The sequence below is a fragment of the Peromyscus eremicus genome, chromosome 8a (assembly GCF_949786415.1).
Source record: "Peromyscus eremicus chromosome 8a, PerEre_H2_v1, whole genome shotgun sequence".
In the NCBI taxonomy this organism is placed as follows: Eukaryota; Metazoa; Chordata; class Mammalia; order Rodentia; family Cricetidae; genus Peromyscus; species Peromyscus eremicus.
In genome coordinates this window covers 69,920,788-69,935,027 of record NC_081423.1, presented here as the reverse complement: position 1 = coordinate 69,935,027, position 14,240 = coordinate 69,920,788, and the positions used below count along the sequence as shown (strand labels likewise).

The 14,240-nt window shown below is 47.6% G+C and overlaps 1 protein-coding gene across 2 annotated transcripts in view; it reads left to right on the top strand.

The window, feature by feature from the left end:
* The window catches only part of Ypel2 (yippee like 2), a 54,428-nt gene that overhangs the window by 15,806 nt on the left and 24,382 nt on the right, over positions 1-14,240 (top strand). Inside the window, exons 1-2 of one of the 2 annotated variants that reach the window (XM_059271436.1) lie at positions 671-823; positions 7,058-7,370. In XM_059271436.1, coding sequence (XP_059127419.1) covers positions 7,254-7,370 — 117 coding nt within the window. In that variant the 5' untranslated portion in view covers positions 671-823; positions 7,058-7,253. Of the gene's footprint in view, positions 1-670; positions 824-7,057; positions 7,371-14,240 lie in introns of those variants that run through there. The other variant, XM_059271435.1, reaches the window with a different exon arrangement.

Below are 14,240 nucleotides of genomic sequence, written 5' to 3'. Positions count from 1 at the left end.
GAGTTCGAGGCCAGCCTGGTCGACACAGTGAGTTCCAGGATAGCCAGAGCTACACAGAGAAACCCTGTCTCAGAAAAACAAAACAAAAGAAAGAACTCTTCCCCCCTTCTCAGTTCCTCTTTTACTTTCATGGTCTGTATATATTTTCAAATTTAATTCTAGATTCCACATATGAGAGAAGTAACTTTTTTTTTTTTCATAATTTTACTACCTGCTCCTAATTTTGTAATGGATTTTAAATCTTAATGCATAATAAATACATTTTTGTTTTCTGTTAGTTTTGTTGTGTTTTTGTTTCTGTTTTTGAGACACGATCTTGTTATGTAGACAAGGCTGTCCTGGAACTGCCTGCTCCTGCCCGAGTACAGGGACTAAAGGCATGCACCACCATAATTGGCCCTGTATACACATTCTGTAAGTTATCTGAAATCCATTGTGGAACTGGGATTTGAAAGGAAGCCATCAAAATTTCAGCCAAGTGGCCCTAAGTGTCTTCAGAAACTTTGTATTATTTTCTATTTTGCAGTTGTAGATGGAACTTGTAATATTTTGATCTTCTTGATAACCAGCTGCGGCTACTTCTGCCCAACACCTAGTATGCTGTGTGAGTTGGAGGGTGCTCAAGGGAACTGTTTCTTTTTCCACACAGATGTGCTAGCAGATGTGAGCTTCCCCAGGTAAAGTGCTGCGCTAAGAGCCATGCCGTACATTGCTCTGCTAACAGATGTGGCAGGGGCACCATTCAGCAGCCACTTCTGAATGGACTTTCTAAGACCAGCATGTTGTGTGACCTTGCTGAATTGAAGGCCTTAAGAAAATGAAGGTTGGTGGATAGAAGATGCTTCACTGTAGGACAAGATTCTACTTAAACATTAAAACATGGAATCAGAGGGCTGGAGAGATGGCTCAGTGGTTAAGGACACTTGGTCTCTTCAGAAGACCCAGATTTGATTCCCAGCACCCACATGGTGACTCACAGCCAGCTGTAACTCCTGCCCAAGGGCTCTCACACCCTCCTCTGGCCTCTGGGGGAACTGCACACACGTGTACCATAAAGACACATGCAGACAAAACACTCATGCATTAAAAAAAATTTTTTTTGAGACAGAGTTTCTTTGTGTAGCCCTGGCTGTCATGATGGAACTAACTGTAGACCAGATTGGCCTCAAACTCACAGAGATCCTCCTGCCTCTGCCTCCCAGTTGTATACCACCACTACCTGCAAAAAAATTTTTTTTACGTTCCCTCTCCCCCGCCCCCCCACATTTTTTCAAAATCAAAATCAGGCTGGGAATGGCCATGCAAGCCTTTAATCCCAGCATTCAAATACAACAACAAAGTATTGAGTCGGGATTTTAAGGAGAAAAGGAGCAGGGGTGGCACATGCCTTTAATCCCAGAGGCAGAAGCAGGTGGATCTCTGAGTTCAAGGCCACCCTGGTCTACAGTAGTTTCAGGATTACCAAGGCTAGACAGAGAAACCCTGTCTCAGAGAGAGATAAGGAGTCCCAGAGATCATGTAAGATTGTCATGAGACAGATACTTGCTCAAGTGAAGACTAGACCCTGTATTATTCAAGGTGGAGATGAGTACTGGCTTTGTTTCTGAAGGAGCATGGCTCCTTGCTGTCCAAGATGGATTTTGTTACCTGTGGTCCAGGGCTATTAAGAGATATTTGTAAAATGATAACAGATTTTTTTCCTGTTGAGATTTTTGGTTGGTTGGTTTTTTCGTTTGTTTTGTTTCGGGTTTTGAGATTTGAGGCAAGGACTCATTGTGTAGCCCTGGCTGGCCTGAGTTTGCAATATAGACCAACCTGACTCAAACTTGGAGCAACCTTCCTGGAGTGCTGGAGTTGTAGGCCTGCGCCATCATCACACTCAACTCATGACTCCTTTTGTTGTTGTTTTTGAGACAGGGTCTCACTCTGTAGCCCTGGCTGGCCTGGAACTCTGTATGAAACCTACTAACCACTATCAATCAGCCGGGGCACAAGAACACTGGTACCTTTGGTCTTGGGAGTGGGAACAATAATTCCTGTGCCCTTTCCCCCTTGTTGGTAAGAATGATTGCAGCTAATCAGGGCAGTAGAGAACCCAGTGCCAGGTGCTGTTAGAATATTTCACCCTTTATCATTTGATTCATCTCCCCTGGGATGAGGGCACTGTTATCTGTCTTCAGGCATTCTGCCCAGTGTTAATGCAACTGGTGAGAAGAAACCAGACTGAATCCAAGTTTACCTGGCCTCCAGGGCCTATGTTTTTTGCTATGTAGCCCAGGCTTTCCTCAAACTCATGGCATCTTCCTGCCTCAGTTTCCCAAATGCCAGCTTTACAGTACCGCCACTCGTACCAGAGTTGGCTGAAGTCTGAATGGACAGGTGAGGGTTTGGTGAAGGGAGAGGATAAAGTTGGACCAGACTGTAGCAACAGTAGGGATCACGTTGTCTCATCCAAAGCGGCGTCATTTTATTTTCACTGACCACTAAGAATGAGGGAGAGCTGGGTCATCTCATTTAGCACTTAGTTGGAGAGGGGACACCAGGGTCTGCAAGTTGAGGAACTTGCCAGCAGCTGTCACCCAGCTAGGAGGGAACAGAACTCACTTGTGAGATTCTAGAGCCCACCTCTGGTCACTTTCTGCCTGCTCTACTGAGACAGCGCAGGCACACGTTAGGGATAGCCCTGTCTTCCCTGCGGCAGGTCTGTTACTGGCCAGCTTCCGAGGCTGTTGTGGGATGCTGCTGCCTGGGTTCCAGGTCACCTCTCAGGTTCCTTACGGCGTAACTAAAGAAAGAGTGCATGCCACTCTTTCCTCCCAGTGACACCTGGGAGGTACAGCTCTGAATCTCAGTGGCTACTGTGACTCCCCGTGGGAATGGCCTGTCAGAAGCCCCTGACAGGCTCAGCGTGTGTTCCCTATGCCTTTGGCTCTGGAGATGGTATATCTGAGATCTTTGTTTTTAATCATAATATTTCACATTTTTCTTTCCATGGGGATCATCGTGAGCCAGCTGGTGGTGGTAGACAGTCTTTCTTTAATTTCCACTGTGGATTATTAGTTCGCCTTAAGTGCTGTTTAAATTGTACACAAGCCCTGAGGCTTTTGATTATGTTGGAAATCAATTGGACTTTGCAAAAATGCTCAACAAGTTGGACTTTTATATCCATGCACACTGTGGCACCATTAACAGGGGCCAAAGTTCAGAAATTAAAATGTGCCAAGTCCTGTGGCCCCGCATGCGTGATTCGTTTCTCTCCAGGAAAATCAATGCACTTCTTTATTGAGGATTAAATCAAGCAAAAATTTTTTAAAATCTCCTGTAAATGGTATGATGGCTATTCTTGGTTGTCAACTTGACTGCATTTGGAATTAACTAAAAACCTAAGTGCCTAGGTATACATGTGAGGGATTTTTCTTTCCTTTCCTTTTCCTTTCTTTTCTTTTATGGTTTTTCCAGACAGAATTTCTCTGTAACCTTGGGTATTCTGGAACTCCCTCTCCTCTGTAGACCAGGCTGGCCTTTAACTCACAGTTCTATATCCACACGTGCTCTCGCACATACATACATACATGCACACACGCATGCATACACAACACGCACACCTCCACCTACAGGTTTCCCCCATCATACACACACATGCTGGGATCAAAGGTGTGCACCACCACCACCCAGAGATATTTTTTTCCTTAATTCATTCGAAATAGGAAGACCCACTTTAATCAGTATCTTTGAGTAGAGAGAGTCACCTTTAATCTGGGCCACACCTTCTGCTGGAAGCCCATGTAAGGACATGGAAAAAGGAAGCTTTTATTCTTTGCCTTCTTGTTCTCACTGGCAAATCCACTGGTGCTAGAGACTCCTTCAGGATTCAGGCATATGCGGGAGACCAGCAGAGACATCCAGCCAATGAACAACTCCTGGGTTCTTAGACTTTCTGCTGGTAGACAGCCATTAGACTAGCTGGACCACAGCCTGTACCACTATTTGAACCAATGTAATAAATTGCGTGCGTGCGTGAGAGAGAGAGAGAGAGAGAGAGAGAGAGAGAGAGAGAGAGAGTTCTGTTCCTTTAGAACCCTGACTCCAAGTGGGAAGAACACTAGGTGATTAGGTGGGTTTTTTGTTTGGTTGGTTTCTTTGTTGTTGTTTTAGGGCCTGGTGTTCATCTTTGTTTTCCTACTTGGCCTGTGTTCTTTCTTACTCGATATAGAATGCCTCCTGCCACTGCTTCACCATTTCTTTATTCCAGGATTTTGTATTTTAAAGAGAGTGTGTGGGTGCTGGTGCCTGTGAGTACAGGTGTGGCACCGGGGTCAGAGGCATTGGATCCTCCCAGGCTGGCTTACAGGCTGCTGTGAGTTATCTGATGTGGGCGCTGGAAACTGACGTGCTCTTAACCGCCCAGCCATCATCTCTCCAGCCCTCTTGTTTCACTACTACCATTCTCTGCCCCTTCTTCCTTCTAGGTCTTTCTAGCTTGTCCTGGACCAATTGAACATGGTAACATTTCTAATACTTTCTGTCCGTCTGCCTTGCCCTATCTGCAACCCCCCCCTCCACCCTGGAGAAAGTCCCTTCTTTAGGATACTTCTGAAATTACTAAAGAGCAATAACGCAGGACATGGTGGTACACATCTTTAATGCCAGTGCTCTGGAGGCAGAGGCTTTTGGATCTCTGAGTTCAAGGCCAACCTGATTTACATGGCAAGTCCCAGGACAGCCAAGGTTACATAGTGAGACCCTGTCTCAATAACCCCCACCCAGAGGACAATGAGTCTGCCATAGACAAGGCAAATGACCATGGCCCAGTCTTTCCACGGTTTTCCAGCACCATACAGCCTAGGCCAGTGCATGGTAGCATTTTTTGTGAGTCATGGTGAGGTATATTGCATGGGTCCATGTTTGTGACCTACTCAACATTTAATACGTGCTGCAAATGCTTATTCTGTGGAAGAAGCTGTGAATGTGTTTTTGGATTCAGGGCATAACAAGGAACCTCTGCCTGTGTACTTTTTTTAGGCTTCCTACAGAGGAGAAGTGAGAAAAGAAATAATTCTACTCCAGGGAAGTGCATAATTGAGACTCTGTCTGCGTGCATAAGGAAACACTCTGTGGCCCCTGTAAAGCTCTCCGCCCGCCAGGCCATTGTTTTCCTTTCTTTCCTTGGTGTTTGTGGAAGACCCGGGGGTTCATGCTGCCCGTGGCCCTGGGCAGCCACGGCTGTGGACTTGAACTTAGACAGCTGGGCACGGTGGTGCACACTTCTAGGGACAGTTCTAGGGAGGAGCTGAGGCAAGAGGTTCCAGGCCTTCCTAGGCTGTGAGAAAAACAAAAACATAACCCAGACCCAACAAAAAGAACCCCTATGCTCCCACCCTGCTAATACAACAGAGGCACTCAGCATGGACTGGGACTGGGTACTGCCTCCTGCCTCCGTTTTCCTCTGCCTCTTCTGGAATTTTTATCCTTGCTAACATAACAGCAGAACAGGAATATTGGAAATATTGAGGATAGGTCAGGAAACCCAGTGGAAGGGGTGGGGAAAGAGTAACCTAGCCCTGTTAGCCTTTAGTCCTCACAGGCTAGCATGGGATCCCAGGCATCTGTGTATCTGTTGTGGCTAAGCCTGAGGCGCGGTCTAGGGTATCATTTACACCTCTGTCTACCGCCATTATTTCTGTGTTACAGACGTGTAACCCAGTTCTTCATCTTGAACCTGTGGGAGACTGAGCGGGGAAGACAGGCCCTGGCCCCTGTGGGTCTGGATCTGAATCAGACAGGTCACACAAGGGATGTGTGTTGGGCATGGAGCCCACGTGGCTCAAGGACGCTGTGAAGAGAATTGTTCACACTGTCTTCATTGTAGTGCTGGGCAGTGGTATTGTCCACTGAGAAAGGTGTAGCCCAGATGTGACAGCTGTGGTGGGGAGAATTAAAGGCAGGTAGGATGGATGGGAGCAGCCTCCTAATGAGAGACTTGGTTCTACTAGTTAGTGGATTTCGAGGAAAAAGAACACTATGATTTGCAGGTTTCCTCCTAAGTCCAGATGGATCCCATACAGTCCAGAGAGGGAGAGCTTATTTTATTTGTCTCCCTCCCCCATTTCTCTAAATAATTTAATCTTCAAAGCATGTTGCAGGTGTTAATTAACACTCATGGCTCTCCTGGGAAGGTAGGCAAGGGGGAACACCTCCCCCATTAGTGAAGTCCAGGGAATAGACAGGTGCAGAGCCTCAGGTAAGCAAAGGTTTAGAGTCCTTCATTCATGTTGATCCAGTGGGAGCTCCGTTCCTCTCCCCCATTCTTAGTGTCCTATGTTCCCAGGACAGTGAGAAAGCTGAGGCTAGGTAGTGGAGTCTTCTACAGGAAGTAAAGGGAGAACTGGGAAGCATTGTACAATTCACGGTCATTACGATTTTTCAAATGTTATGCCTTTGATTTAATTCATTTATTTGCCTTTTAAAATACACATATAAATACATACACTGGGCATCTTGTCGGAGCAAGGTGTTGCAAAGGGAATCACTTCTCACAGACAGGCTAGCTACCACCCTTCGGGGGCATCACTAAATGAGAACTTGGTCTTTTGAGTCCCACACTTAATCCAGCAGAAGCTGTCGTGTGGTTTGCTCCCCTGTAGGTGGTGGCTTCCAGGGTTGGCATGCTCCTGGTGTCTGAAAATGGATGAGATACAAACAGGACTATTGGATTATTGGATGTTGTGAGTAGCTGAAGAGCTACCGAGTCCCGGGGTGAGGATTTCCAGGAGGTCCACCCTGGGGGCTACGAATAGCCCATCTGCAGTCCTGGTCTGTGTCCAGGGATGGTGATGATGCCAGTTTGTTGTAACTCTTGTCAGTACGGTGTTAGTACTGAATAATCTCCAACTATCTAACAAAGCCAGCGAGACTGGAGTGGGTGCAGTGTGAGGGAACAGAGAAGAGGATCTTTTATGTGGCCAGTGTCCTCTGCTCCCTCTGAGGGCGGCACTTGGGCTCATCTTGTAAAAGCTTTGCTCCAGCTGCTGATGGTGTTTCCCTTTTGCTGCCGCAGGCTCTGAGAAGCAGCTGTAGACCTCTACCAGAGAGTCCTTCCTCTGAAGACGTCACCAGTGTGTGGAGCCTGCCGCACACCCACCCCCCGCCAAACCACGGCCTTTACCTGTGTCTTTCGGTGTTTCCCGTGCGACCCGTCCTGTGGGAGTGCCTCGTGGGCTGCCCCAGAGTTCGCCCCACGCTCAGCCGCCCCAATGGTGAAGATGACAAGATCCAAGACTTTTCAGGCATACCTGCCCTCATGCCACCGGACCTACAGCTGCATTCACTGCAGGGCTCACTTGGCCAATCACGATGAACTCATTTCCAAGGTACTGGTTTCCCAGAAGGCCTTTCTTGCCTCCCAGTCAGGGGGCATTTCCTGTTCCTGGGGTCACAGACTTCTAAACTCTCTCGCGTACAGTCTGGAATATTTGCATGCTGTCTTTTATAAGGGGAGGGCTGACCCACAGGCTGTCCTTTCTTTGTTATTTTGTCTTTTTTTTTTTCCTGGAGCTGAAGACCGAACCCAGGGCCTTGTGCTTGCTAGGCAAGCGCTCTACCACTGAGTAAATCCCCAGCCGAGGCTGTCCTTTCCGTGGAGAATTAACTCTGAATTGCAGGGACAGAGTAGCGGATCAGTTTATTTTAGAACTTAGATGTCAACCCTGTTGGTGGCTTGGGGGCCTGGCGGCTCACACAGTTTTGGAGTCCATCAGGCCTCTGCATGTTAGGCTAGAACTCTGCCACAGAGCCACCCTCCATCTCCACTGTAGCAGCTTCATTGGCTGAGATGGGGGAGCCTCTAGCAAGTCCCCGGGGGAAGGTGCGAGGCTTTATGAAAACTTGTCCTTTGGAGAGGAACAAAAGTGGCCTGTTAAAGCTGAGCCACTGGCCTGTAGGGACCTTTATACACGAAGTCATACAGGGTGACATTTGATCATACCTGAAAAATGAGTCCCTGTTTTCCCAGAGGTGCCTTGACAGCTGCTTCTGAAGTTGGGGCTGGGGGTTACTAATGAGTAAACCCAGGTTCTCGATTGTGTAATACAGGAACTGAATTCTTCAGGCAGTATTCTCAGGGGAGCCGTCTCCCTCCCAGTCCTGGATTCCCAGGGGAGGAGAAACAGGTTTTACTAGGCTAGATGACAAAGAAAAATCGTGGGAGAATTTCCCCCTTAATAGTATCTTTCCTGAGAAGCTAGCCTCCACACAACTAAGGGACAAACAAATACTTACGCAGACCCAGACTAAGAATACATTAGCGATCCCGAACTGTTTATAAGAACTGGCGAAGGCACTCTTGCTTGCTTGCTTCTCCCTGGGTTTGGTAGTCTCAGCCCAACATGGGTGACAGCTCCAGCCAGCAGTTACAGAACATTCCTCTTCAGCTGGCTGGCCTGACTGGCACATGAAGGCTGCCCAGACATCCAAGTCTGTGGTCACAGATTCTGAAATGAGGCCCCAGAACAGAATCTGTTGTTGTGGGTCTATTCCAGGCTGCTTAGTAACTTACAAGCTCCATACCTCCAGCCCCCAGGGCCCTGGCTGAACAGTCACCCATTCTACCCTCTTCTGTATTCCTGAACTGTGCTATTTACACTTAAGCCAGCCTTTAGCTATCTACTATGTCATCTTGTTGCAGATTTCTTGAGTTTTAGGGTAAACCCTTGACTGGAAATTTGGATGTGGGAGGCCATGTCCATGGGAGAACTAGCCAGTCTCCTGGCACGGAATGTGAGCCAAAAACCTTGTATTTGAGTTGGCGCTGTCTCCTTTCCACAACCTTTTTCTGTAGTCGTTTCCAAAATAAGTGTTTCTATCTAGAGAAGCATCTATGGCATCCTTTTAACACAAGGAAGAAGTGTTTGTGGTGTAAGAAGCCAGGGCTTCCATGCACTTGAGTGTCCTGTGTACTGCAACCTGACACTAAAAATGCTATTCCACCAACCCTGGGACTCTTTCTGGTGAGTGGATAGTCATGTTGTTCCAGTGGGGAAGCTATTTCTGTCTGGGGGTACTCAGTAGGATTTCTTGACGAGGAGGTCTTTATTGGAGCTGGGCCTAAAAAGATGGATGGAAGTTGGACATGCAGAGAGATGGTAATGGTTTTCGAGGTTACGTCTGCTGTATTGAGTCAAGTGTTCGGGGCCTTTGATGGCCTGCCACATCCTTGTTTTTTTTAGTTAGCTGCAGGACACATGCAGCCGTCCATGGATATGAAGGTGGGGGTCTCTCAAGCCTCTGCCGAGAACAGCCCCCCTTTACCCCCTCTCATGTACCCTTCTGCTTCCTTCTGTTGTGTCCCTAGATCAGAATTTGACCCATGGCAAAAACTCAGTGAATGATCAAATAAATGGACAGATGGGCCTTTGGGAGAAGATGAGGTGGGGGGGCGGGGGGGGGGAAGCTTCGTTGGCTTCATGTCCTCCTTCCTACCCACCCCTTCTGGGGCAGGAAGGCTCACAAGTCCAGGCCAAAGTCAGCACAGGCTTGATTTCATTGGCTCCAGCCAGTGCACAGATGGGGTGCATTAGGGCTGGATGATTCAAAGAGTTGGGTGAAATGCCTGGCTGGGGAAAGAGTGAAGAAACTGTGCTGGGACTGTACAAAAGACTCCTTTATTTCCCTCTGCAGCCGCCCCAGCATTAAATAATCTATACATTCTTATGCACGTCTGCCTAATGGAAAGATCATTGCCTCGGCCCCCTCCTTGGAAAAATGAGCCTTTTCTTTTCATGCCCCCCCTCCTCCATTTAAGAAAGTTCAAGGAGATAATGTGGCTCCTGTTCTCCCTCTTGACTTAATCTCCTGTACGGTTTTAGAGTGCCCAGTAGGAGTTGAGAGCTGGGCAGCAGATAGCAGGCGTGGGGGGTGGGGGGTGCAGTGGAGCAATTAAATGAGGCTTTGTACTTGAAATGGGGTCTTTAGTCAGAGATCTGGACCTTTGGGGGGGGGGCATGAAAATAAAGTGAGTCTGCCTTTGTTGTGGCTCAAGAGATGCAAAGGTCTAGAGAATGGAGTGTGTGCCTAAGAAGAACAGGGACTTCAGGCACCCTTCCTGTCGGCGTGGCTAAGCCGTCAGGGACATGCAGCATTGTAAAGTTTAAATAGCTAGAGTGCATTGATTCTGGTGGTGGAAAGCTCTTCCTTCCCAGATCACTTTCCATATACAGGAGGTAAGTCGCCAGCAACCAGCTGTCCAACCTCTGAGTCTCCTTTCTTACTCACAAAACGGGCAAAGGGATATTCGCCGTGTTAGTGGAGTCTGAAGTCTGTGAAGGATGGTATAACAATGGACCGTCCACAGAAGTGGCTCCTGAATAAACAAATTTACTTCTCACACTTCTGGAGGCCGGAAAACCCCAGATTTGGAAATTTGGCAAACTCAAGTGTCACAAGGTTTACTTTTCAGTTCACAGATGGCTTTCTTGTTGCTGTGTGGCCTTCCATAGTGGGAGGGGCAAAGGATCTTTCTCCGGCCTGTTTCTTCGTTCTCGTATTTTGTATATGTGTTTGGAGGAAGTCTTACTGAGCCATTGCCCGGCATGGTCTTTTAACTGCTGGGCTGAAGAAGTCTTGCTTTGGCCTCCCGGGTATACAGGGCATGAGCCACCGTGCTTGGCTTGTTCTGGCCCCTTTATACTGACAATAATCTTTATACTGACAATAATATTTATACTGACAATAATCTCACTCATGAGGGTTCCGCCCTCGTGGCCTAGTGATTTCCTAAAGGCCATATATCCCAATACATGTATTTCAGTATGATGGGGTGGGGAGTGGACATTCAGACCATACCAAGGGGCAGGTAACCAGCACTTAGTGCCTCCGTGCACCGACTCCAGAGCAAAGCCTACCTCACTGGGTTGCCACACAGCTCAGATGAGATCAGGGATGCATGGGTGGATTGTAAATGACAAAGATCTTTGCAGTATAAAGTTGCTTCATTTCTTCTCTTGGCCTTACCATCCTAAATGTAAAGCGGGGAGTAGGTTGGAGGGGTATTCTGCTTCATAGCCATGAGTTTTCCATTGAGACTTGGTGCATAGGCCTTGGATGGATGGAAGGGACAGTTGATAGCCTAATGTGTCTATAGGAAGTCACACAGCCCTTGGTCTGTGGGAGGGGAGAACTTTGAATTGATAATAGAACTATCTAGGGAATGTGCTGAGGCGTCCTACAGTCTTCTCCTTAGAGGGTGTTGTGGTCTGCATGCTGGGGTGTTTGTCTGCAGAGGTATTTTGAGTTGGCATCAGGAATTGCTCGCACTGTTGGTTCTTAATGTTGTCAGCCCTAGCATAAAAATACTTTGGTTCTCAAATAACAATGGCTTCCACCAGATCAGTGAGTCCGTCTGCCTTAACTTCCCAAGCAGTCGAGATCTACAGGCCCCTGCCACCAAGTCCAGCTTCACAAAGCTTTTGTGCAGAGGCCTTCCCTTGCTCTCTTCTTCCTGCCAACCCTCAAATGAACAGTAGGGCGTTTGAGAACTTGGGACTTCATTCCAAGACTTGATCCTTATCGGAAGGGCATTGTGGGAGGCTGTTGGGTGGGTGTCCTGGGCAGGTGGGCGGAAGAAGTATTTTGCTCACCACCCAACCTGCTTGTTACTATTTGGTCAGATCTGTGGGTCTGGTTATTTTCTGGAGACAGGTGCTCCAGGACTGCAGAGTGTCTAGTCTTGGTGAGGAAACAATTCAGGGTGTGGCAGCGGCCAGCCTTAGGTCACAGCGCTCTGAACCAGCGATCTCTGTCTGAGCCTGGACCATGTTCTGTGCAAGGAGCCCTGAGCTGACTGGTCTTCTGGCTCCTGACAATCCTGAGGCTGAGAACTCAGGAGGCAGGTTTTGTTCCTTGTGGGGTTCCTTGGGCTGGCTCTGGTGGCATTTGGACACTCTGTTCCTGCTAGGAGATTAGAGGTAGTACTGCTTTGAGAAGAGCAGGGGGGCCATATGTGCAGAAGCTGTATTGATCTGGTGGGCTCTAAAGGGCTAAGCTGGCCTTAGTGTCCCACCTGTGCCTTTGAGGCCTAGGATTCTACACCTGGGGTTCCCAGCAAGACTTCTTTACCTCTCACTCCAATGCAGTGGCTTAAAGGTTGCGGACATGGTGGGGTGCTGATGTGGTGGTACAAAGATCTCTCTCATCCTGCTGACAGTCCTGTCAGGCAGAACTTTTTTCTCCTAGTTTCTGCTGCCCACCATCTTGTGCTTGTGCTGGTAGTGGTGGGGGCGCCACGGGCCCGCACGCCTTTAATCCCAGCACTTGGAAAGCAGAGGCAGGCGGAGTCCAAGGCCAGCCTGGTCTATGGAGCGAGTTCTAGGACAGCCAGGGCTACACAGAGAAACCCTGTCTCGAAAAAAAAAAAAAAACAAAAAAACAAATACCCCGAAACAGTGGTTCTCAACCTCCCTAATGCTGTGACCCTTTAATACAGTTCCTCATGTTGTGGTGACCCCAACCATAAAATTATTTCATTGCTACTTCATAACTAATTTTGCCACTGTTATGAATCATAAATATCTATTTGATATCTGACCCCCATGAAAGGGTTGTTTGACCCCACAAAGGGGTAAAGTATTAATTAGGTCCTGGGCTGAGGATGCAGCTCAGTTGGTAGAGCGCTTGCCTAGCATATAGCAAGCCCTAAGTTGGATCCCCAGAACCACAGAAATATGGCAGTCTGTGCATGTAATTCCAGCATTGGGGGTTGGGGACAGAAGGGTCAGCAAGTTCAGGAATCATCTTTGGCTACATCGCAGGTTGAAACCAGCCTGAACTACATGAAATCCTGTCTCAAAAGGGGGGAAAAAATCACACAAAGAATATAGGAGTAGACAAAATGCCTGCATTTCCTTTTCTTTAGGTAAAGAAGCAAAGTAAACACTGGGGTGTGAGAGCAGCACTCATGCATGCTTTCCCGTGAGACTCAGGAACTCACAAGGAACAGGTCCATATGTCAGGGCTCTCACTAACCAGCCCATGAGCTTCTCTGGCTTGCAAATTGTGTTGAACTCTCAATTTGAGGGTGTGTGTTTGCCTGAATGTATGTGCATCACGTGTGTCTGGTGCTCGAGGAAGGTGCTTGGAACTGGGCTCTGGTCCTTTGCGAGGCTAACCAATGCTCTTAACGGCTAAGCCAGCACTCTTGCCTCTTGCAATTTTTTTTTAATCCAATGGATGTATGCTCTTGTTTTTTTTAATTGAAATAAAATTAGTATTTTCTATTTTGACAATGGGGAGAAAACAGGATTGAAGCTTAATCTATAAATATCTATCATAGAAGTTTTTAGCATACTGGGGCTCTGGTTCTACCTGGTAATTAGAGGGCTCTTAGAATCAGGAGGTTGAACCATCACTGTGCAGCCTAGTTGGGAGTCTTGTGCCTGAGTCTTTTTCTTTTTAAGTTCTCTCTCCCTTCCTCCCTTCCTCTCCCCCTCCCTCCCTTTCCTTCTCTCTCTGTATGTGTGTATGTGTCTGTCTGTATGTATATATATATAATCTGTGCATCTGTGCCTGTGATTTTGTGTGGGGCCAGCAGTCAGCCAGTCTCCATTGTTGCCCCTCAGCTGCTGCCCACCTTGTCTCTTTACTGGCCTTGATCTCAATAATTAGGCTTGGCTGGCTGGCTGACTGACTGGCTGGTTGGCTGGCTGACCAACCGACCCAGGAACCCCAGGAATCTCCCTGTCTCTGTCTCCCAGTGCTGGAATTACAAGTGCGTACCACCACACCTAGCTTTTTTTTCTCTCTCACACCCAGCTTTTTACATGTATTGTGAGATTTAAACTCAGGTCCCCATGCTTAGGCTATCTAGGTCCATATCTCCTTAGCAGCAACATTTGTGAGCTATACACAAAGCTTATTCCAAAGTAGTTTTAACCAGTTGTAATGGGAATTACATTTCCAACCTGAAATTATTTCCTTCATCATTTCAAGTGTTTGCTCTGCAAAAGCCCTGTCTCCTCCGAATGAAGTATTAGCTCATTCATACTTCTCCAGAGCTGTCTGCTGACCACCTAAGAAGATGTGTGTGTGTGTGTGTGTGTGTGTGTGTGTGTGTGTGTCTGTGTGTGTGTGTGTGTGAGAGAGAGAGAGAGAGGTAAAAGTGAGCTGAGTAGGAAAATCTCTGAACCAAGTGACTTGGTTGGATTTCAGCATTTGGTAGAAGCTAGTTTGTACTTTATGGTGAGTTCAGG